At 35.9% G+C, this 26,938-nt stretch overlaps 1 protein-coding gene across 6 annotated transcripts in view; it reads right to left on the reverse strand.

Moving 5' to 3' along the window:
* The window catches only part of Ih (hyperpolarization activated cyclic nucleotide gated potassium channel Ih), a 220,861-nt gene that overhangs the window by 188,134 nt on the left and 5,789 nt on the right, over positions 1-26,938 (reverse strand). For all 6 annotated transcript variants that reach the window (XM_072015472.1, XM_072015480.1, XM_072015474.1 and 3 more), the window contains one exon: positions 26,181-26,771. In XM_072015472.1, coding sequence (XP_071871573.1) covers positions 26,181-26,218 — 38 coding nt within the window. In that variant the 5' untranslated portion in view covers positions 26,219-26,771. The remainder of the gene's footprint in view (positions 1-26,180; positions 26,772-26,938) is intronic.

Consider the following 26,938-nt stretch of genomic DNA (forward strand, 5'->3'; position numbering starts at 1 on the left):
AGCAGAGTAACAGAAGATATCAAAGTTGGAATATATTACTGAATTTGCACCAATTTATCCAATTAGTACTTGGAAACCCAAAATTTCGACAAACTGTGTACTTTTGCACAAAGTTCTCAAAACTTTTGAGAATTATATAGTACCTATACATCGCTTGTGTGACAGAGAATTTATTTGAAACAGAAAGTATATCCAGCACTAGTAGTAAATATACTAATGTAACTAATACGATCTTATTGAAATATGACTGGATATGCAGACAGTCTATAACTCAGTTCGAAGTTGTATAGCCGACCATGACTCATCCTAGGCTTTTAGGAGAACATGTGAGCAATTCCCCAAGGCCGAAATAAAACCCGCGAGCCGCACGGTAGCCGTTAAAACCTTTATAGCGAATCGAAGACTGTGGTACCAGCCACGACCTAGCCCAAAACAGTAGAAACCTGTTCAATTGGATACCAAGATTGGTGGTACCAACAATACTATATCCAAGAGTCGCGTCATAGAATTATAAGATTGTAGTATCAATCATCTTGGAGTAATAAGAATATCAAGACTATGGTATCAATGTCAATGATACAATCGATAGCCATAAAAATTCGTGCAATGGAACTCTAAAATTATAATATCAATCACGAAAATAAATTTTAGAAAGTTACTTTGTTTGACGTGAAATTCTAAACTTTATAACATACAATGTTTTCATTGATTTTTATTGATTTTTTATTGAAATTTATTGAAACTGTTGTATTAGTAGAATAGCATTGCTGTAAATACGGAATTAAATCAATTTATTAAATTATTTATTTCAATTAATATATGTCAATCTATGACAGATCGCAGGATAAAATATATCTATAAAATTCGCGTGGCAATCAACGTATTAAAGGGTTAAAACTCCATCAAATCGCCCTCCATAAATTACGCGCGAAATTTAATTTCCACGTTTCACTGACAAGATAGAACCCTATGAAAGAATATGCTTTTTTCTCGTCTCTCTTATAACTTTTGAGAATCTTCAGAAAAAGAAAGTAGGTATGACGATCGAAGCGGGATTGATCCATATCGGATGAGACTGCAGATTTTTATTTGATGCGCGTGACGAACGCACGGAACACACGAGGAACGAGCTTTGTTCAGCAGCTTGGTATGGAAGAAGAAAAAGGGTGGCAGAGACGCACACAGAGACACGGGACTGCAAGCTAGACTCGAGAGTCGAGAGTCGAGAGCTTTTGTACGCGGCTCAAAAAGACCATCGCGCCTATCCGTGCTCCACCGGTCGAGCACACCGCGAAGAATTTAAAGACGAAAGGCGCGAAAGATGCTCTTCGCGGGACGGCGACACGGCCTTTCATGCCCATAATTTCCATTGTCGCCACGTCACTGTCAACAATCTTCCTCTCCTGTTCAATGCTCGACATACATATTTCGTTTACCTTTCGCTATTTTCTTTTTTTTTTTTTTTTTTTTTTACCCTGTGTTCATCTCACAAAACATCCGGATATGCTAAGAGAGAGATACCGGGAAATGGATTTTATTAATATGGAAATTTTCAGCTGGAATTTAGATGTCACGTATGAGCATGTTTGGAATATTGGAACGAAGGATATAGGATAAATAAGAATTGAATATAAATTAGGATTTTTTATATATATTTTAATCTTAATGTGATTTAAAAAGAAAATGTCGAAGGCCGTTGAAAGACATTTACTGTAAAAGTTTCAATCTAATTATCGAAACTAAGAAATGAAGAATATAAATGCCATTAATCGATCCTTTGCTTACTATAGCACAGCATTCGAAAAAAGAATTGTAAATGGTATAAATGATTTCTTGACCCAATTTTATATTAAACATCTTCTTGAAATAATCCAAATGTTTATTCTTTACTTATACGTTTATTAAATAAAGGTAAAATTAAAATACCAAAATTCAAGGATTGCAAGATTAACGTATCAGGAAAATATTAAATGACTTCTTACAGTTCTCAGAAGGTAATCAATCTTTCGTCTATGAGAATTATGAATCGGTTTACGTATCGACTTAAATTATTTGATAAATATTTGTATTGCCTGAGAATCTCTTCTCAATTTGTATATGACAGTTGCAATAATTAAACGTCGAGGCACTCAATAAAAAATAAAAGGTCTGGAAGACGATCTCGCGAAGCGTTCGAAGTTCGCGACTCCAAACAGGAATAAAAGCGAGAAGGTTGTTTTTCTTTTTCTGTACGCGAGGGTGCGCCGACACTCGCATTACGAGCCACTTAAACGACGCTTAACGAGAGGCCTCTATTGTCGCTAGGCCTTTGTTAGACGGCGCTTTAGTTGCTTCGAATTGGTGCAATCGTAGGAGTGTTTTCAGAGATAATTCGACAAAGTTTTTACCCATTGTTTCCTATTCTTTCGTTTTTTCTTTTCCGTTGACATCGAGGAACGTCGTGTTTTTAAATCCATCCACACGTGTAATTTTCAAAACTTTCAACATTTCCAAAGAAATACAAAAAGCCTTCTTTTCTCTGTTGTTTACTGATAACAAAAATACATTTCAACTAATCTTCGTGTAAAAAAACATAATGTACTAAAATTAGACCCAATTTTATTCAGAATTAGAAATTTATAAATTTATCGTTCAACTAGGTAATATTTCAAACCATGAGATAGAACATCAGAGATTAGTTCTCGGATTAAAGAAAGAAAATTAGTTCTCGGATTAATGAATAATAAATCTTATTTAAACATTTTAAAAATTAAAAAATAATATCTGTAACTTGTTACCTCGATAAAGATCGAAGTATCTAAAATTTCTATGCTGAATTGTCCAGCAAAAAAGAAGATTGAATTCAAAATTGTTCCACTGCAAATGAATGACCTTTTCAAACATTGAATAGGAGGAAGAATTAATTAAAACCTCAACGTAACGAAAAATGGAGTCTCAAAAAAAAAAAAGAAAAATAATCAAAGAAATTTATACTTATCAAAAAGAAACAGGAAATTCAAAACCATGTACCAGTTTTGAACAATACCTTTCGACAAAAATTTAACTTAATTTTCTCCGCTCTAACAATTCGAATGAACGAATATGCAATTTTTTCTTTTAAGATGTCTTATTATATCCGCACAATGAAACAGCCGACGCTTTTAAGTTGATTCAATCTGTGAACGCAAGCAGAAGATTAGAAGTAACCTAACGACTTCGATAAATTATTGAAAAGTAGCGAGAGTTAACGGATGATCGGTCGATGTACGCCACTTTGTTATGCCGTTTTGTACAAAGCTTGACTGCACGGTGTTTGTAACAACTCGCACGATGGTCAGGAAACGTTTGCCATATCGGCGGGAAATTTTCTCGCTTCTGAAAAGGGCGACTAATAATTGTTCCACCGATGGAATTCTCCATTTAAAGGACTTGCCTCATTTCGCTCGTTTAAAGCAAACGTTTTACGACTTTATGAAAATCGGATATGCCATTTTTGATGCCAACGATTTCCTATTTGTATATATTTTGGTATTTTAATTATCAATAAAATATATAATGTATTACATGTACGTGTAGTCACAGCGATATTAAAAGATTTAATGAAATTAAACGAAAGAATCTATTTTATTTAAAGCAAAATTTTTTAAGTATAGAACCGATACATTCTTCACTCTATATAGTATCATATTTCCACAAGATAATGATTCAAAGTTACAACGTTTGTCATGGACACGATATTGCGACACTAGTGGGAAACCGTTATCGATCCCGTAACAAATCCTTTGCCAACCATAACGTTGCTCGCATTGTTTAAATAACATGAATGCGTATGCTCCTAAAAACACAATCCATTTCAATTAACCTAACATATTACCTCTTCACGGATTATCAGCCAATTGCTTGCATTATTATTTAATGTCTGAACCAGTGAATGACAAAAGCACTTCTGCAAATCAATTAATAATTATTTCGTCCTCGAACCTCGAAACTTGATATCCCACACGAATAGATGAAATACCAAAATCATGTTTATGTGTCATTTCACTCTTACGTTATTTTCTTTTTTTTTTTTATATCGTAGACTGAACATTAAATTTGCAAATTTTCTGCATTTACCGATTCATATAAGTTATCGGTCATGTTTCATTAAGTTTGAGTATCAATGTACCCCATAATATAGCTTAAACTAGCGTATATCTCTTACACAAGGAGGTTTTCCCAATCTTTGTGTACTAACAACTAAGAAATGAAACCTCGAACGCAATTTTTTATTCTTGATTTTGGTGCAGGAAAATGACCCTTAAATTTCCAACCACTTTCATCGAAACATCCTGTATATTCGCTAGTATAGCGATCCACTGGACACTTTCGACAATCTCAAATCTCGATCCACCCGTGGAAATTGTCTACGGGAAGAAGTTGCGAAAATCAAGCAGCTACAAGACCGAAGATTATTCATTTCGAAAAAGTTTTTCAATTTATCCCGACCCGGTTCGAAAAACGGCCGGCAATTTTGTTTTAAGCGGTAATTACGACGGTGTCGAGGGGAACGTGTATACACGGCTAGGTCTCGTTCCAACGAAGGATATCGCTTCCATCGAGGGAACTTTCGGTTCAGGAAGTTCTGACCGGAGTAAGCAAGCGGAATCGGTGCCGCGTTTAATCACCGGGATTTCATTAGTTGCGCGAAGGAGCGCTCGTGATTCGATTCTATTCGAGACGAACGGGCGCCGCGCCGTGGCCGCGAGCAATCGATATGGACGCGCGATTCCTGTGAGATCGACTAGTCGGCCGCGTGTATTGATTACGTTAAATGGCAATTTAGCCGCTTCGCTCCGTGTCTTGCTCTTGCTCGGTTATCACATAACCACGAGCTAGGTCTGCGGAAAAACATTGGGATAAAAATTAGATCGATTCAGCAGGAGCGGTGTGTCGCTTTGGAACAGCGGATTGTCATTCGAATATTCCAGCAGTCCTACCTCAATTTTCTAATGCGTTTCATCAGCAGAAGCAAAGTTCAGAAGGTTTTACTTTTTTCTGATGAATAGTACATTCTAAATGTCGAAGAATTATTATAGATCGTGAATACGGATTTGTGGAATATAAAGAGTAAAATAATTCTCTTCTATTTTTACCATCTGGTTAAAAGGATTTAATATCTTCGTGATGAATAAAGCGTTAAAAATGTTGTAGAGTCATGAGAGATCGTGACTTATCATATATCCAATAGAACGTGGAATTTTGAGATTAGAGCAGATCCTGTTCCTTTTACGTGTATTTTAAACGATTTTCTTTTCTAATGAATAATATAATAAGAATGTTGAAAATTATAAATTATGGAATTCATAAAATTTCAAGATGAAAACGATTCTCTTTTTTTATCTCTGCATTTCAGTGTAAAACATTTGTTATTCTTATTTCGTAGAATTTTGACTTATCATATGTTCAATAGATCGTGGAATTTTGAGATTAGAACAGTTCCTCATCCTTTTACGTGTATCTTAAACGATTTTCTTTTCTAATGAATAATATGATAAGAATGTTGAAAATCGTAAATTATAGATTCATAAAATGTCAAAATGAAAACGATTCTCTTTTTTTTTATCTCTGCATTTCAGTGTAAAACATTTGTTATTCTTATTTAGGAGAGGATATTTTCGTAGAATTTTGATATGACGTTTAATTTGGTAATTTTTTAAACTACAATTAACCCAAATAACTCCGCTAATTGCTTTAGCTAATTAAACTAATTTTAATGATTATATAAATCTAAATGAATATAAATTAAGAAGAACATATGAAAGTGTGAAAATGATTGTTTTACCCTTGTATGTAGGTCAACGTATCATCTAGTATCATAAAATGGAATTCAACACATAATTATGTGTATTTAATTTCGCAGAATTTTAGTCTATTGTAATATTTAATTTGAATACCTTTTAAAGTATTTGAACCTTCTGAATATCTTAAGACCACAGAAATTATACTGAATCCTCTGAATGCTTAAATCACCAAAATTATAATTATACCGTTTGTTTAGTTTCTCACTTATAATGTAACGACAAAATCACAAATGAAAGAGTCTGCGATGATTTGATCATTAAATTCCGTACAGTGCGAGAGAATATTTCGACATGACAAAATTGATGTTTAAAAGATAATTGCTTATAACAGAACAATTAAACTGTTTTGTCATTCAAGAAGCTCCTTCCTTTTTTCGGATTTCTTAAGTTTTAGATCATAGTTCAATTAAAAATGTTTATTCTAAACTGAGTAAAAAGAGATAGAAGGAAAGCTTTTCTGAAAATTAGGAACCGCTGAATGCTATTTTTAAATAGAATATTTGGAACCAACATAGAATAATAAATTACAGCAGTAGAGCGACGAGTAAAGAGAATAACATCTCAAAAATATATATCACTTCCAAATCACGTAACTTCATAAACAGTTAAATCGATCGAATTATGATTTAAATCCATATTGATTCCGCAAGAACGTAATAACAAATATTGAACATCGCTTTAAATCGTCGAATTACCATTAATGTGCGTGTTCTTTACCAACTTCAACAATCATACCCCGAAAACTGTACACTGGTACGAATAATAAACAAGCAATTACCAATATCCAAACTCGTAGGAAGCAAAACGAAACTACATATGCGCTGGTACAAACTGCCCAATGGAACCAAATAAAAGATCCAATAACACCCTTCGACAAAATGTTACACGGCGAAATTGTAATATTAAATCAACCTCGCCCACCCTCTCACGGCCCGCGAAACAATTTAACCTGAAAACCGGGGCTAAAACGTTCCCACTAAAATCGACCTCTGCGATTCTCCCCGGCGATTCATCCGTCACAAAGCGGACACGTCCAAAAATACTCGATCCCCCGCGGGCTCGTGTCGAGCTGCGATCGCAAGCGCAAGTAGCTTGCTGGCTGGATGAGTTGGCTAGCCTCGAAAGGGGGGTGACAACATGATCCATGCGAGAACGAAAAAGTTTCTCCTTGTTGTCGTCGTCGTCGTCGAGACGCTTTGTCTTAGGCGTTTTGTGTATCGCCACAAAGGGGTTAATCATCGTCAGGCCGCGGTAGAGGGTGTAAAAGAGGGAGAGAGGGGGAGAGAAAAAGAGAGAGAGAGAGAGAGAGTCTCGCGCTCATCCTCGAGGAGGAGTGCAAGATGCCATCGCTTGGCCCCGAGCAAGTCGTGAATCGTGAATCCTCCTCTTCCCTGTCTTTCTCTTACTCTCGTTGTGTTTCCCTCTTTTCGCGCGGAATAAAAAGGAACGTTCACCTATACACGTTTCCGCATAAACGAAGGCTCAACGGGCGCTTTAGAGTGCACGAAACTGCAAAACGAACGAGCCTATTGTTTCGCTCTGTGCTCGACTGTTTGACGCCTCTTTCGTATCCCTCCCTCCCAGCCCATCTCTCCCCCTCCTCTTCTGTTCTCATCTTTTTCCATCGTTTTTACCTTTTTTTTCTTCGTCGTTTTTTGTTCCTTTGCTTTTTTGTTTTTGCAGATACCCCACCGGTGCTCGACGCTTTGTGAGAGCGATTTCACCGAATCGCGTCCGCGTGACAGAGCATACCACGGGAACAATGGACTTTCAGGCTTATTTGAGAAGTTATTGGCCGATTTTTTTCGGGGAAAACACAATCGAGACCACCCGAGCCAATCGAGAAACGAGCGCGAACGTAGCCTGTGTCGCGTCGAGTCCGGATTTTTTAATGCTCCGCCATTCAAGGCGGCTTTTGTGGCCTGCTCCAAGCGTTGGATGTCTGGCGTCGTGGTTTCAACGCCGTCTGTCGGTGAAATAACTTTTTCCACGGAAAATAAAGACGTTTCTCGGGTTTGTCCCGGGACATTGAAACCATCGCCTTCGTGTTTATTATTCTTGTGAAGTATTTCGCGTGCGGATAAAAAACTGATTTACCAAGTTTCTTTCGGTTATTTCGCTTATGAATATCTTTGAAATTAAAGGAATCTTTTCGTACACCTACAGAATCTTTAATACGCTCAAATGTGTGAATTCTTTTATTAGAAGGGTAGTTCTATGCATGAGCTAAATATTATAATTAAATATCACAGGAAAAACATAAGTTTTGTTGGCAACTACGCTCATCTAATTGTTCATACTACAAACGATTGATAAAGTATCGTAACAATTTGTCAGTTATTATATTAATTTGCGAACAAAATTAAATTGCTTCAATATTTCAAAGGAAGATTCTTCCTTTATTAAGGAAACAAGGCATAAAATCATTTTCATTAAGCAACTCAAAGATATTTCCTCTTACCATGAAAAGTGAAACACGAGTAGTTTCACGACGAAATATGCTGAATTTATTTGAACTTTCCTTTGAAAAGAAATAGATGTAACAAATGCAAGAAATTATGAAGTAAAACAGCTCGATGAGATGCAATCAATTCTGACAAGAGCCGTCGAACGCTTCTCCTTTTTTTCCAGAAGAACCGTGATCGTAATAAGCAGGAAAAGAGCGTTTGACAAGCCAGAAATAACATAGAAAAGAAAGATAGATGTTCATTTAGAAGTGCCGCTAACGAAACGTTATCAGTGTCGTTGTCAGAATATCGACAAGTTGGGCTTTATCTACCGATGGAAAGGATATAAGATAAAACGTAACATTAGAACAGGGAAACTGTCGAGGAAATGTCTCAAGATAAAAAGAAATTGCTACGAGTAAGAATACAAGCTTAAAGTCGCGCCATGATTTTTGTGCTCAATACGATCGATATATACATTCTATACGATTCTCTATTTATAAATTCTCATTTATCTGTCTCAGTAATCAGTAATTTCAATAATCTAAAGTCATAAATGATTTCAACGATTTAAATTAGGTTTGAATTAGGTTATTTCCTTTTTCATTTGTATTCTAAATTTTATGTAATTATAATATATTCATTGATGAACTAATAACAATAATTTTAACTTCTAATTTATATTTGATAAACATGTAAATATCCAAAATGTATACTTCATATTATGTAGAATACCAAAAGTTTGTGTTCAATATTTAAGCTGTCGATATTTCGTAATCGCTAGCGGCACCTCCGTCTTCTTCTTCCTGAAATAGACTTACCTTCACGAGATCGGAACGTTCGTGAACGACACGACGTCGGTAAAGAAAAAATGAAAAAGAATATACAATAGAATTTGAAACAAACGATAAATACGATGAAAACCATAATGTACAGCATATCGTAGTGAAATGTATTACTTCCTCTGGCGCATGCAAATATGATAAAAGAGAAAGTCAATAATATGAATAACAATGTGCCTCCTACGAAATATGTATATATATAAATATATATATAAATATATAAATATATAAATATATATATATATTTATATATTTATATATAATACATATGTACGTATATACGTATCGTACTTCTAGCCGCTTGAATGCACTATAAATACGGTGTGAAACGTTAGATATATAATAAATGTAATTATAAAATAGTGATAACAATGGAAAGATCGATGAAAATATGAGAGAAGAAAGAAAGTTGATGCATGCGAGATAATTAATCAGATATTTTAAGAGGAGAGCTCGAAGCTCTGAAAAAAGGAGAGAAAGAGAGATAGAGCGATTTATTAATATAATGCTTTCTCTGATGTGAACAAAGGTAAAGTATTAATTTAAAAAGACGAGGCAGAAGATAGATAATGAGAGGTATATATATGCATGTATATGTATATAAGAGAAAACACATGTAGTAAAGAACATAATCTGTTTGACTAAACAAGACCGTAACAAGAAAGATATCAGTCAGTAAACAGTAAGAAGAAAAAGTCCAGGCATAAAGAATAGAAAACGTGAAGGAAAAAAAGAATTCAGAAAAAAGAGAGTTAATGTACCCTATTGCTCATAGTCTGCGATGCTGATCGCCCGGAAGCTCCGACAATACGCCGACTCCTACCAACACAACAACAACAATGATCAGTGACTTTTCCTCGATTTCACAATAGCAGTGCGATTAGATGAAGCGGTATCATTAAGGACCTGCTTTATATTGTTCTTGAATCGCGTGAATTGTTTCAGAAATATTACTTTTGTGTATTCCCTTTTACCATTGATCGTCTTCCCTAGGGTCTTTTTTTTATAATATCGTTCATAGGATGAAGTTATCCTCTTTTTCATCGACTGTCTTCCTTCTTAAAAAAGAATTTTAGGATATCATTCGTAGGATAAAATTATTCGTACGATGTAATTGATTGTTTGAAGGTCATTGGAAGTTAATTTAATTAATTATTAATTATTTGGATAAAATAATAATACAGCAGCTAATTTTGTCTGTCTTGTATAAAGTATCAAGTCCTAATTTTTCTTCTTCAATATAAATTTTTAATTAAGAATTTTAAGATATCCTGTTGATAAGATATTTACAAAATTGAGAAGATTCTTGTAAGATTCAGTGACAAGAAAATATTAAAAAATTGTCCATACACAAAGGGGTAAAAATATGCGTTATAAGGAAAAGTGATGGCTCTCGTTAAACCATTTAACTTTCTCCCTTCCATTATGTTTCCCTATCTTCATCTAACAGAGGAGATAAAAAGCAGAGCATTTGCGTGACTCGAGCTCTGTATCGTTTCAAACGATAAATTCTAATACCTTAGGTTATACTGCTAATTTCTGACAAGTCTAACGAGAATCACACTCAATCGGTACTCGTGCTTCATTATTATCTACTATTATAGATAATTCTTAAGTCTCGAGTCTTAAACTCGCCGTGTTCTTCCTCTTATATCATCAAACAAGAATCTTACATAAAATATTGCGTTATAAGTGATAATACTTCCACAGAATAGCGTTATTACTGTATACTGTATAATCAATTAATAATAAATGTCTGATTAATGCTATAGTTATAGCGTAAGTAAAACTTTTCAAGTAATTGCATAAAATGCACGTATACTAAACTACAAAATAGTTCAATTCATTTTATGATTAATTTTCTTCCTATTAATGTAGTATATATTTTTAGTGTCTAAGATAATACAAGTCTGGCTCCAAATGTTCATATACACAATTGGGAATATATTATCCAGTGAAATATTCATTGTAACGTTTAAAGAGTAAAACAAATCTCTATATTCATTTCGAAATTATAACTTATTTGAAACTAGAACAAGAATGAAATGGAAAATATATTTTAGACAAAGTTTTTTTCTTACATAAAGTACTGTTGTTTTTTTAATAACACATAGCAAGGATATTAAAACATATGCAAAGTATTTTAGATTTAAGAACATAAAATTTGTAATTTTTTCATTTGATGATAATAATCTGCTTACCAACTGCATGTTTCGTTTCTTTAATTCTATTGAGAAATGTTTGGAATTATATAAAAGTCCACAATATAAGAAACAATAATAATTTTACACGTGTGTCTTTGTGTCTAACTGGTTTAAATATCAAAGTCTAAATTTAAGCTTGACATTATAATAAAAAGAACAAATTATACTTGACTATTTCAGGCGTCCTTCTGCGTCTGGTTCAAATCGAATCTCAAGACTCTTAAAATAAAACAGACATTTGCATCTCAAGTACCGCAACAGCATCAAATTTCAATCAAACCACTTTCAATTACGTTTGCTTTCACTCTTTTATACTCCTTAAATATACAGATATAAATGCACCAAGTACAATCACTTAATCACTGATGTAACAAAACCACACGATTCTCTCTGTTCGTTTGCTCAAACCTCGGAAACCATTCTTTAAGAGCAAAGTGTTAGCACGCAGAGTAAATATTTGCAACATACCCTTTATCTCAAGTATGAGAAGTTCAGAAGTTCACCCAGAGCTACACTTAACACGTTCAGCGCCACGTCGCGCGGTTACCTGTGACCTATGATAGTCACCACAGCTTTGAAACTTTCACTAGTTTACCAAATTACTTTTCGTCTCGATAATACTCGAGCAAAGTGGCGTCAAAAGCAGATCAAAGTATTAGATTGCTTGAGAAGTTTGTAACGAAATCTAAGACAAATTTAAAGATAAAGTATTCATATGGAATATTACTAAACAATCTATTGTATTAATTTAATCTAATTTTACTAAAGAATATTAAATAATCTCCATGTATCGTTTTTCTATACTGATTTTTCATCATTTGCTGTATACTTTGGGATCAAATCCCACTACATTTAGGATCAGTCAAGAGGTTACAATAGAAATTTAAAGAAAAAATTAGAAGTTACAATAAGTCATAAAGTAAGACATTAACGCTAGAGCTACTGAACTGTAACATCTGCCTAAATATACTCTACGTATATAATTTTAATTAAAGTAACGTGTAATATATTGATGTTTCTATCTGAATAAAAGTCGACATAATTTACAGTCCGCGACTGTCGGATTAGGACCACTGAAGATATAAAGCAGAAGACCGCATTCAAACAAAGAGAGCAATCTCTTTTTTGTTATAAACCCACTGAACAATTAAATGTTCTTATCAGGAAGAAATTGTTTACGTATTTTCAAACTACAAATGAATGGTTCACATGATCGTAAAGGAAGCAATACGATATTTAGATCATTCCCTTTCATATAAAGTAACAGATATGGTATTGTGTCAGAATATTAATGGGAGTAACTGTATCAAAACTTTGAACGCTTCCGTGGTTTTGAATGCATCCAAATCCAAGAATATACTGTATAACCGCAAAGGACATTAGGGGCTGTACTCTAAACACCTAATGTACGGCTTCTTGCGTACCGAAGATGGTCACGAAGCGTGGTTAACCTCTGAAATTCCTAGTCGCGATGTACCTGGTGCAACAGAGCTTCGAAACAGACGGTTGAGAAGCGGCTGGCAGCTAATAAACAGCGACTTTGATATCTCGCGACCGCGTGTTTCTCATCTTGAAGCCGGCCGGCCCCGGTTATATGGGTTAGAACGCAATATTAGAGATTGTAGAGTCCCCTCTCAAGGGCAGCTAGCCTGCGAACCTCGACAGAGATTGCTGAGATATGAACCATTCTAGCACTTCTTCTGCCGGTTGGACCGCTTGGCTTTCAGGCCCACTTGAAAAACGCCTTTGGCTGCCACCTATTTAGGCGACACAGGCCGATCCGCTGCCAAAGAGACGAAACGAGAGAGATCTGGGTCGATGATTTCGATCAGGAAAGGGTCGTCACGCTCGTACAATTAGCGAAATCGTTGCGGCGTTTCTTGTTTAATAAAGCTGATACTGCTCGTTGTCCTCCCATTTCCCCTCTCCGACGAACAAACCAGACACGGTTATACTCTGACGCGAATAATTCAACATTGAACGTATGCCAAACGAACGACCAGCTGATATACGATTCTTGCTAATCCACTACGGATTTTTGACGAAACCGCGCGAAAAATGCCATCCGCTTTACCTTGGTATGTTTGCTCGAACGAGATTTGAGAAAAGAGGATTTGGTAATCGTTGTTCCGATTGGATTCACTGGTTTTAGTTGAATGTAATATGAGTTCTTCGGACGTCATGTTGACTGACGTCATAAAATACAAATACGACTTTTTGAAATTTATAAACATCTATGGTGTCTGCTTGTGATAAATAAATTTATGAGAATAAGTCGTTTGTTTTCCGAGATGTTGAGTGTTATTGATATACTTGGAAAATGTAAACCTGTTAACTTCATGAAAAATCGATTTGTGCAGTTGGCTTCTGAGAAACTCTCATAACGAACAGAATAAGAATCTTTATCTATTTATAAAAATTTTACCCTTTATACTGCACTGGCGCTATTAGAGGCATTAATAATGTGAAAATATTATATAACAGATAAGAAATGAATAAAACATGGTGTAGATAAGTTGACAGACATTTATAACTTCTTATCTTTTAAAGCAAAATACTTTGTTTCGAAAGATTATTTTGTCGAAGGATTGCAAAAGTCTACTAGATGATACTTAAATGTGTTCATTGTGACAGAAACAATGTTTATAATCTCATATGTTTATTTGTCGCGTTTATCGATCCCAAGAAAAAGGAAAAAACTTATGACAGGATATCATCAAAAAGAAATATGCACTATGGTACTGACGAGTTAAGAAAAAGATGGTGCTTAAATCGTTTGGCAGAAAAGAAGAGAGAATTTCGTGATGGAGGGGCGGCACATGCCAACTCCCTGGTTTTCATAGTATTGGGTTGTTATATTTGTTATATATACGGATTTGCGATCCATACAGGGTGTGTTCTTAATGCGTGGAACTTGCCTCAAGGAGATTCCGAGCTTACAACTTGTCCATGAACTATGACTACTTTCCCACTATATATAGCGACTATTCTCAACTTTCTCGACTACAATAATTGATAGAAAGAAAAGAAGACATAAAAAATGTACAAGAACGAATATAATAAACAATTTAATGAATCAATTAAAAATAAACTTAACACGTTCATCCTAAACTTAAAGAAAATTATATAATAACGTAAAAAAGTATGATTATATACATACATAATGCAACATATGTATATATATATATACATGAAGTGTTACGTAATAAATATATGAGGTATTTGTACACATACTAATCGTAATATATGTACTAGTGTGATGTAAAAAAGAATATAAAATGGAGAATTATTTTTCGTGAAATTAACATATCGATAAACGTGAACATTTCTAGAGACGTGAATTGATCCTCATTTGAGCCAATTCACCCTATCGAAGCAAAGTAGCTACGAAATATTTAACTGCATACGAAATTCAAGACTAATGGCTCTAAATTTTAAATGTATTGCAGGAAGTTGAACGAATCGAGTACGCCTGGCTTAAATCGCGTTAAAGCTTTTCGACGCTCCAAAAATGTCCGAATTTGCAGTTTCACGTAGAATATCGAAGCTCGGAACTTCGCTCGAGACCGACATCAATCATTAAACTTCGAATTTTACTGAAAAATCCCACGTCCCCTGCACGAAACTGAAAACACGATCGAAACTAAAGTAAATAAGTACGTAACACGATGGAAACAAAACGGAAACTACAATTTCCCATTTTCATCAACACCGAAATCCGCCTTTTGAATATTAAACGGCGAATATGCGACTTCGAGCTCAATTAAAGCGCATTAAACATGAAACTCCGACAAAGAAGACTAAACGTCGAAATGAGATTCCAACCAGTGTCAAATAAAACCACATCTTAAGATCTATTACCATTCCACTTTTATTTTCTTCGTGTAAAACTCTCAAATTTCTGAAAAAAGAGAAACTTTGAAATGAAATTTTAACTATAAATCATATTGAACATAAAATCTATGGATCTATAAGGTTTGTACATAAATTCCAAAATGACGAGAAAAAAACAATTTCCATTTATCGGAAACTATCAATTTACTTGCAACCCTGTGACCGTGGCTTTTGTAAATTCGATACGCGACTGAAAACTCAATTGACGATATGCAATTAACTCGATTAAATGAAATTGTAACCGATGTCTCAGGAGATCAGTTCTAAAATTGACAAACATGAGGACGATAATATTTTGTAATTGAAACTTACCACAACGACCATAGTTACAAGAATGCCACTTTTACATTTCTTACACAAAATTCTAAAAGGAAAAGGAACGCTTTTAACGAATTTAAAACTATCAATTCACCTGCAACCTTGTCACTTTTTTGGAATTTGATAATCAACCGAAAATTCAATTATATAAGCAAAGTTACAACCAGTGTATCACAAAACTATCCTCAAAATTTACAAATACATATACGAATGAAAACATCTGATAATGAAGATGCCGTAATAAACGCGATTACAACAATTCCACTTTTATATCCTTTTACACAAAAATCCACACTGAACAAGAGACAATTTCAACGCATTCGGAGCTATCAATTTCCCTGCAATCCTGTCACCTATTTCCAAATTCGATACACGACCGAAAACACAATTAACGATGTGTTAAACACGTCGAATTCGGGATTCCAGCGGCCTAAAAACGTCGGATGGTAAACATTCAAGGTGAAATTTTTCCTGGAACCAGACCTATCCGCCAATTAGCCACAACCCAGTCTGTGACACGAGATATTTTCTGTCTGTGCGTGAAAAATGTCAAAGAGAACGCAAGTGGCTAGTGTCGAATTTTCGCGACGAACGAGAAGGAGAATCAACAGAAAAGAAAAGAAACATCGTGAACATACGGGAACGGGATTCTTCGAGAGAGCAGGAGACATAGGAACCGTAGGGGAAGGGATAAGAGAGGGATAACGGTGGGACATGGAGAAAGAAAGACAGAGCGAGGGAACGAATGCGTTGTAGCAGGGGGTGCAAAGAAGGAACGAAGAGAGAGGAGAAGGATGCGGAGTGAAGATAGAAGAGAGAGTAGAACGAGGACTACAATATGGGTCAGTTATTGATTGCTCCCTGGTCGACTCTCTGTAACGCCTACTATACACCTCCGCCGTTTCTATCTTGTTATCTTAGATTCCGAAACGCAACCACCACTTACCACCCTCTAACGTCGCCGAACCTATCTCTTTATTGGCATGTATGCAAATGTTATTAGACGATAGAGAGCAAGCTAAGGAAATACAGAGAGAAAGTAAAAGAGAGAGTGTGAGAAAGAGAGAGAGGGAGAGAAAAAGAGCGAATAGTATGGGTGCTGCAATAACGTTTTCCTCGCCAGTGACGTGTATTTATGGAATTTACCATGGGCCTCCGACCGACGACTGTTTAACGTTCGTCTCACACCACCGCTACCTCTCTGCATACGTGGCTGTATGTTTGTGTGTAATTTATTTTCGAACGATTCCGATCGATCCTAATGAGACACCGAAAGCTGTGAACGGGCGTGGTGGAAATGAATTTCAGAGCGAAATTAGGAAGCCGTGACGTGACTTTTTATCTTCTTCTTCTTTTTAAATGCACCCCTGGTTAAAAGTATCCGAATGCTTACTTATTTTTAACACATTATATGATTAAATTGTTAAATTGCTGAAAGTAGAATGTGTAATAATTTTATCATTTATAATTGGATTGTGAATGTTTATGCAAATCCGTATCTCTACCTATTATGAATAGACATAAAGCAGGAAGAGATTTGTTTCATCAACTATATGTATATCGTAATGAGTAACTTTGAATAATCAAAAATCGATTTGGTAATTTTGCGTTGGAGGTATGCGTTTGCTGAAACTAGCTATTAATGTTGTATATTACTTTCGTGGTTGCGATTTCGTCATATTATGAACGTGATTTCTGAATTTTAAAATGCAGTGTTATCTAGAAAATCAAAAAAGTTTGGCAAGATTTGTTTTGTTCCATTATTTGCTTTTCGTATTATATTTTGCGAAATGTTATAATTATATTAGCTGCAGCAGAAATTATTACAGTTACGTTCGGATTTAGGATATTTGAAATTATTGGGATATTTACTGGACTACTAATATTGGAATAAATTATTTCAATCTGAACATTTTTGCTACGAACGATCATTCAATAATTTAAAGAATATTGAAATACATGTACATCAAAATTTGTTGTTGAAAAGAGTAACATTTTAAAATGATATGTTAAATAAATTACTTAATCCATAAATGACAAGACAAAATAATATGTGTTATATAACGATCCTTAATGCTCTTTTAAAAAGGTACGAATGAACTTATTACTCCACCTAATATATGCATAGATCGATCAGGAAGTGTGCACATTCACATTCACATTCATAATTACATTCACTGTAATAAGACATAGGCTCGTTTACAAATTCAACATCGTTTATCATAGATATTCACAAAGATCCTAAATTCTTTATTGTAGGCTCTGGCGCATATATCGTTGTACATAATTTTTCGCAAATTCAATACTACGTTTGCATTGAAATAGGAGAGAACGAGGCGTAGCATGATGTGGAGATTAACTCACACAAGATAGAGAAACTTAAGCACGGATGAACCCAGTGTTCGGGATTTCTGTGGCTCTTGGTATTTCCATTTTTCACCCTTTCGCTTGGCTGCGAGCGAAAAACGAAACGAAACGAAACGAAACGTGACTGCTCCCTTTGTTTCTTAACCTTCCCATTGCGCGGTTACGAGTTGTGTATTTTGCTTTTTTCCTTTAATTTTTTTCTAAACGATAGCCTCGCGTTCCTTTTTAATGAAAACCGGCGAGAAAAATCGAATTTCATGCCGGAGAATTTTAAAGCGTTCGTCTACACGCACGAACTACACTTCGATAATCGCGAAATGTGACCGCATGCATCTCGGAAAAATCGATTTATCTAGGTCGACGTGTTTCGTTCAACAAAAAATATCCCCATTCGAAAGGTTTTTCTTAATGAAACCAACCTTTAGATCGTTTTCTTCGTGTGGAGTGCGCGGAACTCGACGATATAGGAATTGAATTTCAAGACCTTCGTGGAAATTTCAATGCAGTAGCTGAATTTATCGAGCGAACTATTTTTTTTTTTTTTTTCCAGTAAAAACGGGAACTGTAGAATTTCAGGTTGAATGGAGTTCTTGAAATTTATGACACGGTTAGCCCCTTTGCCTTATGATTCTTTTCGGTTAGATCAATATAAGATATTCTGTCTAATTTTAACAATTTACGATGTCAACATTGTATCTATAAAGAACAATTATTATTATTAGAAAATAATTTTTCTTTTTCACAAAAGAAATGTCTATTTTGAATTTACGAAATGAGGTTATTAAATCTCCAAAAGCAATTTTGTTCTTGGCAAATTTATACCCAAATAGAACTCGATATCAGTTTTATAAAAAGCATCTGCATGTTCAGTTAGTTCCATTGTGAAGAATATAATATATTTTCTGTCCATTGTAGAGAACATTAAGAGGAATTTAACAAGCATAAAACATGATAATTTTATTCATACAGTATCAAGTTTACAGCAATGATATGCGTCAGCGTTAGCCATTTGCTGTTTCAGCACTATGTCGAAAGCAAAACATTGATATATAGGGTGTCGTGAAAAAGGATCTGATATTTTGTGAGCTTATAGTACTTAATCCTTGAGAGTGCAAAATGTTTAATGAACATACAGTGGCGAAGATATAAGTAGAAATATATCACGCGTGAGATATGTATTATTCATATCTAAATTTATATTACTGTCCTATAAAATAAAATATTCACGAAATAATACTAAATATTCAAGAAATATGTCACGTTTTAAGCAAAAATATATTTAAAATGTATAAAATAAGTTAATCAGACAAATTATCAGAATTAACTGTACCTAATATTAGATATGTATCAATATTAAATATGAACACAAATTTTTAATGAAAATTTCATTGTCTTCGTATCTCCATTCACGTTTTCCGATCTTTCTTGCTATTCATCAAATTTTCCATTAATCGTTGTTCCGATAATCGAGGTTCCACTGTGATTTAAAAACAGTAACGTTCGAAGATCAATTAATTATCAGCTTTTCTCATCTGAGAAAATCCACATCTACAGAAGTTTTCAAAGCAGAGCAACAATTTTATTTATTAAAAGCGCCCCTTTAAACGATTTCAACTGATAAGTATCAAATATCTCTGACAAGGACTCCGTTCAAAAAGAACCGCGTGGCCGTCGATAATTGGGGAATCGGACTCAGGACACTCACAGAAATCTCAAGACGAGACTGACAATTCAATTTAGCCATACAAGGTGACTCCAAAATAGCTATCTATTCTTAAAACCGTTCCGCCCTGAATCGATCATTCGATTTCCCTCTCCGTGCTATTTGTATTTTCATCTTCTATTCCTTCTCTTCTCCAAGAAACATCGAATGGAATGTAATAGTCGAAGAAATATGGAAGACAATCATAGGCCTCGATATAAAAATCTCTACATGACAATCAGTTTCTTCAAAACTCTGTAACGATGTTATTTTATTTTGATATAAATTCTGTTAAAGTATACAGGATATCTCTGTAATTACGGTTTAATTAGGAAGCAGATTATTCTTCATTAAGAAACACGTCGACAATGCGGAACGAAGTTTTCGCATATGAAACTTCGTTTATGGCAAAAGTGATTTTAAAAATTCATTAGATACATTTGCACTAACTATATCCTATTTAGTACAAATGTACGTATATTTGTTGACACAATATACAATATTCATACAATGATTGGCAAAACAAAAAAGTTTAGAAGAAAAATGGTGCGAGAAAGTAAAATAATTTTGCAAAATTTTATTTGATAGGAGCAATGAAGAGATGTAAAACATTATAACGAACTCTTATGAAATAAAAAACAGAGTCAATGAGTGTAATATATGAAACTTTTCATAGGAACTGAAATAGTTTAGAAAAATATTTGATAAAAACAGGTAAAGAATCAAATATCTAGAAATCATGCTTGCTCGAAATGGTTGATTGGTCACATCGTTTTGAAGCTTCATTTCGAAACAAAAAATGGTCACCCTTTTTAATAACACCATCGAATTTTTGTTTTACTATAAATATAAATACCGATCAATTCTGACATACAGAATTTATCTCTGTATCTATAAATACAGTTACCAATTATGCATAACGTTTCGTTTCTTTTTTTTTTCTCTCTTCTTTCATCCAATGTATTTTTAACAGAACTTATAATAAGATCAGGTACATCCCGCAAAATGGAACATTTAACGAAGAGAAACACGATTTGCCAACGCCAAGCACAGGGACACGAATTTTACAACTGCTCGGTTCGTCCACCCATTCCAGGGGTAACATAAATTAATCACCGATGTATATATATTGACATTATGTAAATCACGCACGGATTATGCAAATTCGACGAGCACACACCCGCCGCGTAATCATTTCGCGAGTTATTGCACGGGACGACCGGCACGGAAACGAGAAAAAGATTTCAAGTGGAAACGCACTCGAACGACGCGAATAAACAGACACTTAAAACCTCGTTACTTTGTTTCTATTCGTTTTTTCTTTCTTTAGATTTTGTATTTCTCCCCACATTTTTATATAATATTAAGTAGGAGAGAAAGAGAATAAAACATCGGAATCACGCAATGTTGGAGCGAACGGCGATAAACATGGGATTTAATAGCGCAAGAAACGCGTTTTTTCGCAGTCGGCTTTTGATTTGAATGAAACGCGCCCAATCCTAATCCCTGCCTTTCATTTAGCTTTCGCTTAACGATCGCGTTGTCGTTAATCCGTCGAGCTCTTAACGTGGCAGAAAATTATTCCAAGTAATTACAAGACGAAACAAAACAACGCGTAACATTGCACTAAGCTTCACAAACGATCGACCCTCTTGGAAATATATACACAATTATTTTAAACGCATCACTCAATTTGTTAAGTATTTCGTTTCATCTAATCCTTACTCTCAACGTTTCGCTCAAATGATTGCTCCAACTTAGAAAAAAATCGTTAAACCTTAGCATCCACATCAAAATCACGTGAAAATGATCTGCATCTGATCGAGCAGGAGCACGTGCAGTCTGGCTTGGCAATTTTTCGCAAGGAAGATGCGGTTCAGAAGTTTACCGACGTTAATGGAGCAGCTCAACACGGATTTAACGCGCCATTTAACGCAAGAATATTTGCATAGGCCCGATAAAGCGTATCAGCCGTAGAACAAAGCGTTCACGATGACACGGCCAAGTGTGAATCCAGCCTGCGGCAACAATTTCGTTCTTCAGCGACGTTTTCAACTGGATAGAGGATCTAGCGGCGATTGGAAGGATACGGAGGAAAAAGGGAACAAGCGGACTAGTAGCGAAATTTCGTCGCCTTTTTCAACCAGATATTACGTAACCGTGTCGCTTTCACAAAAATGACAAAAAGGAAAAAAAAGAAAGAAAAAGGAAAACGCGTTTCGATAGCGCCGCGATTTCTCCCGAAGCCTGAAGCTGTTGGCTACTAGCAGAGAACGAATCTAAGCGGCCTGCTCCATTTTCAACGATCAATCCGTATGGCACGTTGAACAGAGACGTTTCGACATTTTATCGCGAGAATTAATCGACGTCGTTAAAAGCGGGCGTTCACGCTGCAATGTTCGACTCCACGCCACCGGGCAACCTGTTAGTCATTATCCCATGCCCGTTGCGCCGAGTCACGTCCTATAAGCTCGAGGTAATTGACTTTGGATAATGGTTAATGGCGACTCACGCTAGGTTTGACCGGTATCAAACATTCTTCCAGTTTTTCTTAGATTTATATGGTAGCTTGTGGTACAGCTATCACATACGATACTTGATATGACAATAGAAGATAATGATTGTTAGGAGTACCCTGTTCAAAATAAATAAGGTAAGTAGACATGGAATGTCTTGAGAAAGAAGAGAAAAGTAGAGAATTTCTTAGTATAAAAGGGAAAATATGCAAAATTCTATATTGTTGAGTACAACTGTTAAATTTCTAAGTCATCGAACGTTCGAGTTTCTAAATTTTCTTCCTATTTAGTACTATTTGCTTTCTCACTTCTGATTGGAACAAATTATCATAGGAAGTTTCACTATACCTCCTGCTATTGCATCTCCCAGTTATTCTATTAAGAAGTTTAAATAATTTTTTACGTTGAAAAAGGTTCAACAATAGCTGAGCAATAATGACTGTAGTGGTTACATTCTTCAACTCAAACCCTACCGAATGTTTCAAAATAGATATCGAAGATTTGATGGCAACGATGGCAGGAAGTTAGTAAAAATGGCTAAACTTATTTCTCTGTATATGATTTGAAGTTTATACAAAAATACACAACAACCTTCGAAATGACCTGCGATAAAGTGCAATCAATTTGAAAAAAGAAATCCACTTCTTCCCCAAAACGTGAAATGAAGAACAGATATCGTGGAACAATGTCTGTACATATTCCAGGCCGAAGCTATCAGCCGGTCACAGTCGATTTGGAGGAAACTGACTGTCACCTAGATTCTAGAGAAACAGGGAGCGCATCAATTAATTCCCGCATTGTAGCCAGGTTGGACAATACTTCTTTCAGGAGGGCGGCGATACGCCGCGCAGATAGTTTCCCCTAATTGTTTTGAGCAGTGCATCAGTTTGTTTTGTCTTGTTCAAAGGCTAACACGCGACTAACTTTGTTGACGCACGAGGGGCGGCGCATTTGCCTTGCCGCGCTGATAAACGCGCGCCGCATTTGCGAGCCTATTTTCGCGCTGTGAGCTTTTTTTAGACGGCCTCTGAGCAGTGCGTATATCACTCCCTAGAGATCTATGGCGATGTACAGGCCACCGGAAACTGGGGAAATACGAGAGAAACCGCACCGTGAACGGGATCTCAAACGAAACGGTGAACGACCGCGGAGAGGAATATTTAATTTTTAATTCTTCGAGTTATTCTGGTTTCGCTTGAAGGTTTATCGTGCATAATTTATAGATTTATAGATTTATCGGAGACTATTTTAATGCAGTAAGTGATGAAGTATTTGATACTAGTTAATAACAATATCGTAGATTTCAGAAGGAAGCAAGTACTACCTGACGTGACTGAAAATACTAGTAGAAAGAATGGAAGAAGTCGTAATTGCGATAATTGTTCAGTTAAAGTTCAGTTGTAGTAGAACACTATTTTGTGTTGTAGTAAAACGGTATAAGAAATTGTAGCACAACTGGAAAATTTTTTCTTAGGCGAAATCGTTCTTTATGACCGAAGTTGGAAATTTTCGCATGGATTATTTTAATTTTAACTATAATTAATAATTTTGATAATGCTATTCTAATCATCTATATGTACATAGGGATTGTCGTTAAGGACAAATTTTTTCACAGCAAGAAGCGTAGGTGCACAGCTTAAGGAGAATCAGATCGTTTAGCACAGACAGTAACAGTTTCTCCCTCCATGTACTTAAGGCCACAAATTCTAACAGTAAATAATCTTCAACACGATAAACTCCTCGATAAAATACCACTGACACAAAACCAAATCTCCCCAGTAAGAAGAAATGTATTCGGTATCTCAAACTTACTCTTACGCAAGAGATACACAAATTATGCAGTTGTATTATGATTTCATTATCCTTCTACATGATACATTATTAACGCGCGAGCAAAAATGCATAAAAAAGAATGCACTAAGAAAAAGAAAAAGTTTCTCAACTTGCAATCTCACAACAACGGGGATAAAACTCGCGTGAAAGACTCGTAGGAGGTGATTATTAGGGCCTGTGAGTCATCCGTTTCCGAGCGAAACGAATCTCATTCATGCGAGCGAAAATCGGTGGGAAAGATCCTCGGAATCGGGCGCCGTCGGATCGATCGTTCCCGATTTAAACGGAAGTTCGCCTCTTTTTTTCCTTCTTTTTTCTCTGACTAAAGAAACGCGCTCAATTTTTCGAGGCGTGCCGATTACGAGCCGTGACGATTTTGCTCGATGCGCCCGCTCGAAAAAAAACCCAGCATTATGTCTCTCCGACATAATATTTTTACTGCCGGTGACTAGAATAAGCGAAGATCGATAGTTATATTTATAAACGCGTCATTCTGAAGCAAAATTCGTGGAAAATGGATGAAGCAGACAGGCAAGAGCACGCCTCGGGAAACAGGCTCGGTTCTGCCAGAATTAAACTACGAATGCAAGTTCCGCCTTCCATTTATCGGTTTTTAGCTTCGAGTAATCGTCAGTTTCGCGAACGTCAAAGGATTGAAGCGTTGCTGCTATACACTCTAGACGCTCCACGGATGGGATCGAGAAACGTATTATAAGCAGTAAATAGCAATACATACGACTAGAAAGATGCGTAATAACGTCGACTCTGGATAGAATGAAATTTACGTGAATGGAGAAGCTCCAGTCTCGTTTCTAATTACGCCGCGTACAATGCGACGAGATGCTGGGGTGTTAAGAATGTTGGCTCTACAAAGAGTGTTTGATATTCGTTAAGCTCAGAGTTCTTGGAGAAGGATCCTTTTTAGTTTTGCTTGGGCAATTTCTAGTTTCACGTAGATTTGTTTTTATCTCTGGTTAAACAGACGGTGAAAATTTGAAACTCCTTAAATTATATAAATAATAAAGTAATTCAAGAATTTTATATAGAATTATCACTAAATTCATGTACATATCCTTTTTAATGTTGAATCAATCTGGAATTTGTTTCTAAGTATTTAAAAAATTAAAAATTAATAGTAATAGCGAAGAATCGAGTAAAAGAGGAAATGGTGATCTAATGGTTGATCTATACTACTTAATATAGGCTTAGTATTGACAGTAAGGGAAATAAACCAGTCGTGTAAATTTCGTAATATCTCCCTTTCAACGAGATGCAGAATATTTTACGCAATAAAATTTAAACAAATTATTTTAAATCATTAATTGCTTGTAAAGAACTTGTAATTTTAATTAGCTGAGAAAAAATTTGAAACTAGAATAATAAATGCAATTTTACTGCTGGAGAAACGATAAAAGAATTTTCCGCGAGAAAACAATTTACAAGGAAACCTTAAATGCAAAAACATTTGACTTGTGGAAGCCTGCGGAATCTTAGTTGCGGGAAAGTTCGGGTACAGGAAATTAGACCGAGTTGAACCATTCAAATCTCTCCTCTGCCATTTTCCCTATGTTCAATTCATAAAGAAAAAAAGACCATCCAACCGGATTATCGGACTATTATTCGAATCCGGATCTTTACCAGACAATTGCTTTACCGAATCGATCAATCCAAGCTGTCAACAGATTTTTGTTCCCAAATCCAAACGGTAGAAAATTCCTATATCTATTTTTATATCGCATAAGAATCTGACAACAGCGTGACCAATTTCATAAAACGATTTTATTGTTGCTTTTTCCAGGTATTTCTACGAAATTTGGCAGGATGGCTCGGTAAGATATTCGAATATCCAAATAACATAGAAATGTGTACAAGTATGTACAAGCGCATAATGTTTCTTGAATTTAACTCTGTTATTATTCTCAAATTTTTATATGCCAAACTCACTCTTGTTCCAATAAATGAAAAAAGTTATAATATTTTTAAAAAAGCTATGGCACAAAATTGAAACAAAAGTTTATACATATCGATATTGATTGTTTCGTTAAACTTAAGAATGGTAACATATACACATTTGAGTATTCAAATAGCATATAGAATCTATTCTACAGAATTCCTCTGAGCTTAGTCTGTTTACTTTCTCTATCTCTAGCAATCTCGATCCCATTCGCGTGTCAGTCGCATGTCATCCAACTTAATCAGCAAAACTAAGGTGAACAATGGAATTAAGTGACTTACGGGTGAGAGACGCGCCGGTGCAGGCTTCTCACGGACATGGCTCTGTTCTTGCGATTGGAGCTCGAGGTCGATCCGTTGGCGCTTCCGTTCGGCGTGGTATGGCGTGGCGCAGCTGCTGGGGGAGCGGACTGCTCCCCCGTGGCCGCCACGGCCACCGCCGCCGACGTGAGGCCCCCCGAGGTCGCCAGGCCGGTACGCCGAAACGGGCCCGAGCTAGCCGCTAGTCGGCGTGCTAATCTGCGGGCGAGCCGACGGGCCAGGCGCGCCCCTGCAGCACCGGCACCCACGCTGACGGTCTTTCTGTCCCACCCCCCGTGGCCAGGGGGTGGTACACGATGCCTGGTGACTGCTCCGGCGACGCTGCTCTAAAGCTTTCTCTCCTCTCTTCGCGCCTAGTTTCACCTGCACTACGCGGCTCCTTACCGGCCTGATCACTGCCTCTCACCTAGGCCTCTCGTAGGATCAACGTCACTTTGCCTTGCATCAACGCCGTTCAGTATGCTAATAGGAAGCTTCTGGTCGCCCGTGTGGTGCTTTTGATCTTGAGCCCTCTGCTTCTTGTAATGTTGCAATGTTACGCGGTTGAACTGACTGAAAAAGAGGCAGAAGGTTTAGTTGGATTGGTTTTAACGATTTTGTAAGGAGTTTTTATTCAAATGTACATATATGTATATAATTCGAAATGTGTATGTGTATTTAAATTGAAAAATCTCAGGACAATTATTACATTAACTTAAAACTTGGAAAAAAGTTCAGTA

Source organism: Bombus fervidus, chromosome 13, assembly GCF_041682495.2.
Source record: "Bombus fervidus isolate BK054 chromosome 13, iyBomFerv1, whole genome shotgun sequence".
Classification (NCBI taxonomy): Eukaryota; Metazoa; Arthropoda; class Insecta; order Hymenoptera; family Apidae; genus Bombus; species Bombus fervidus.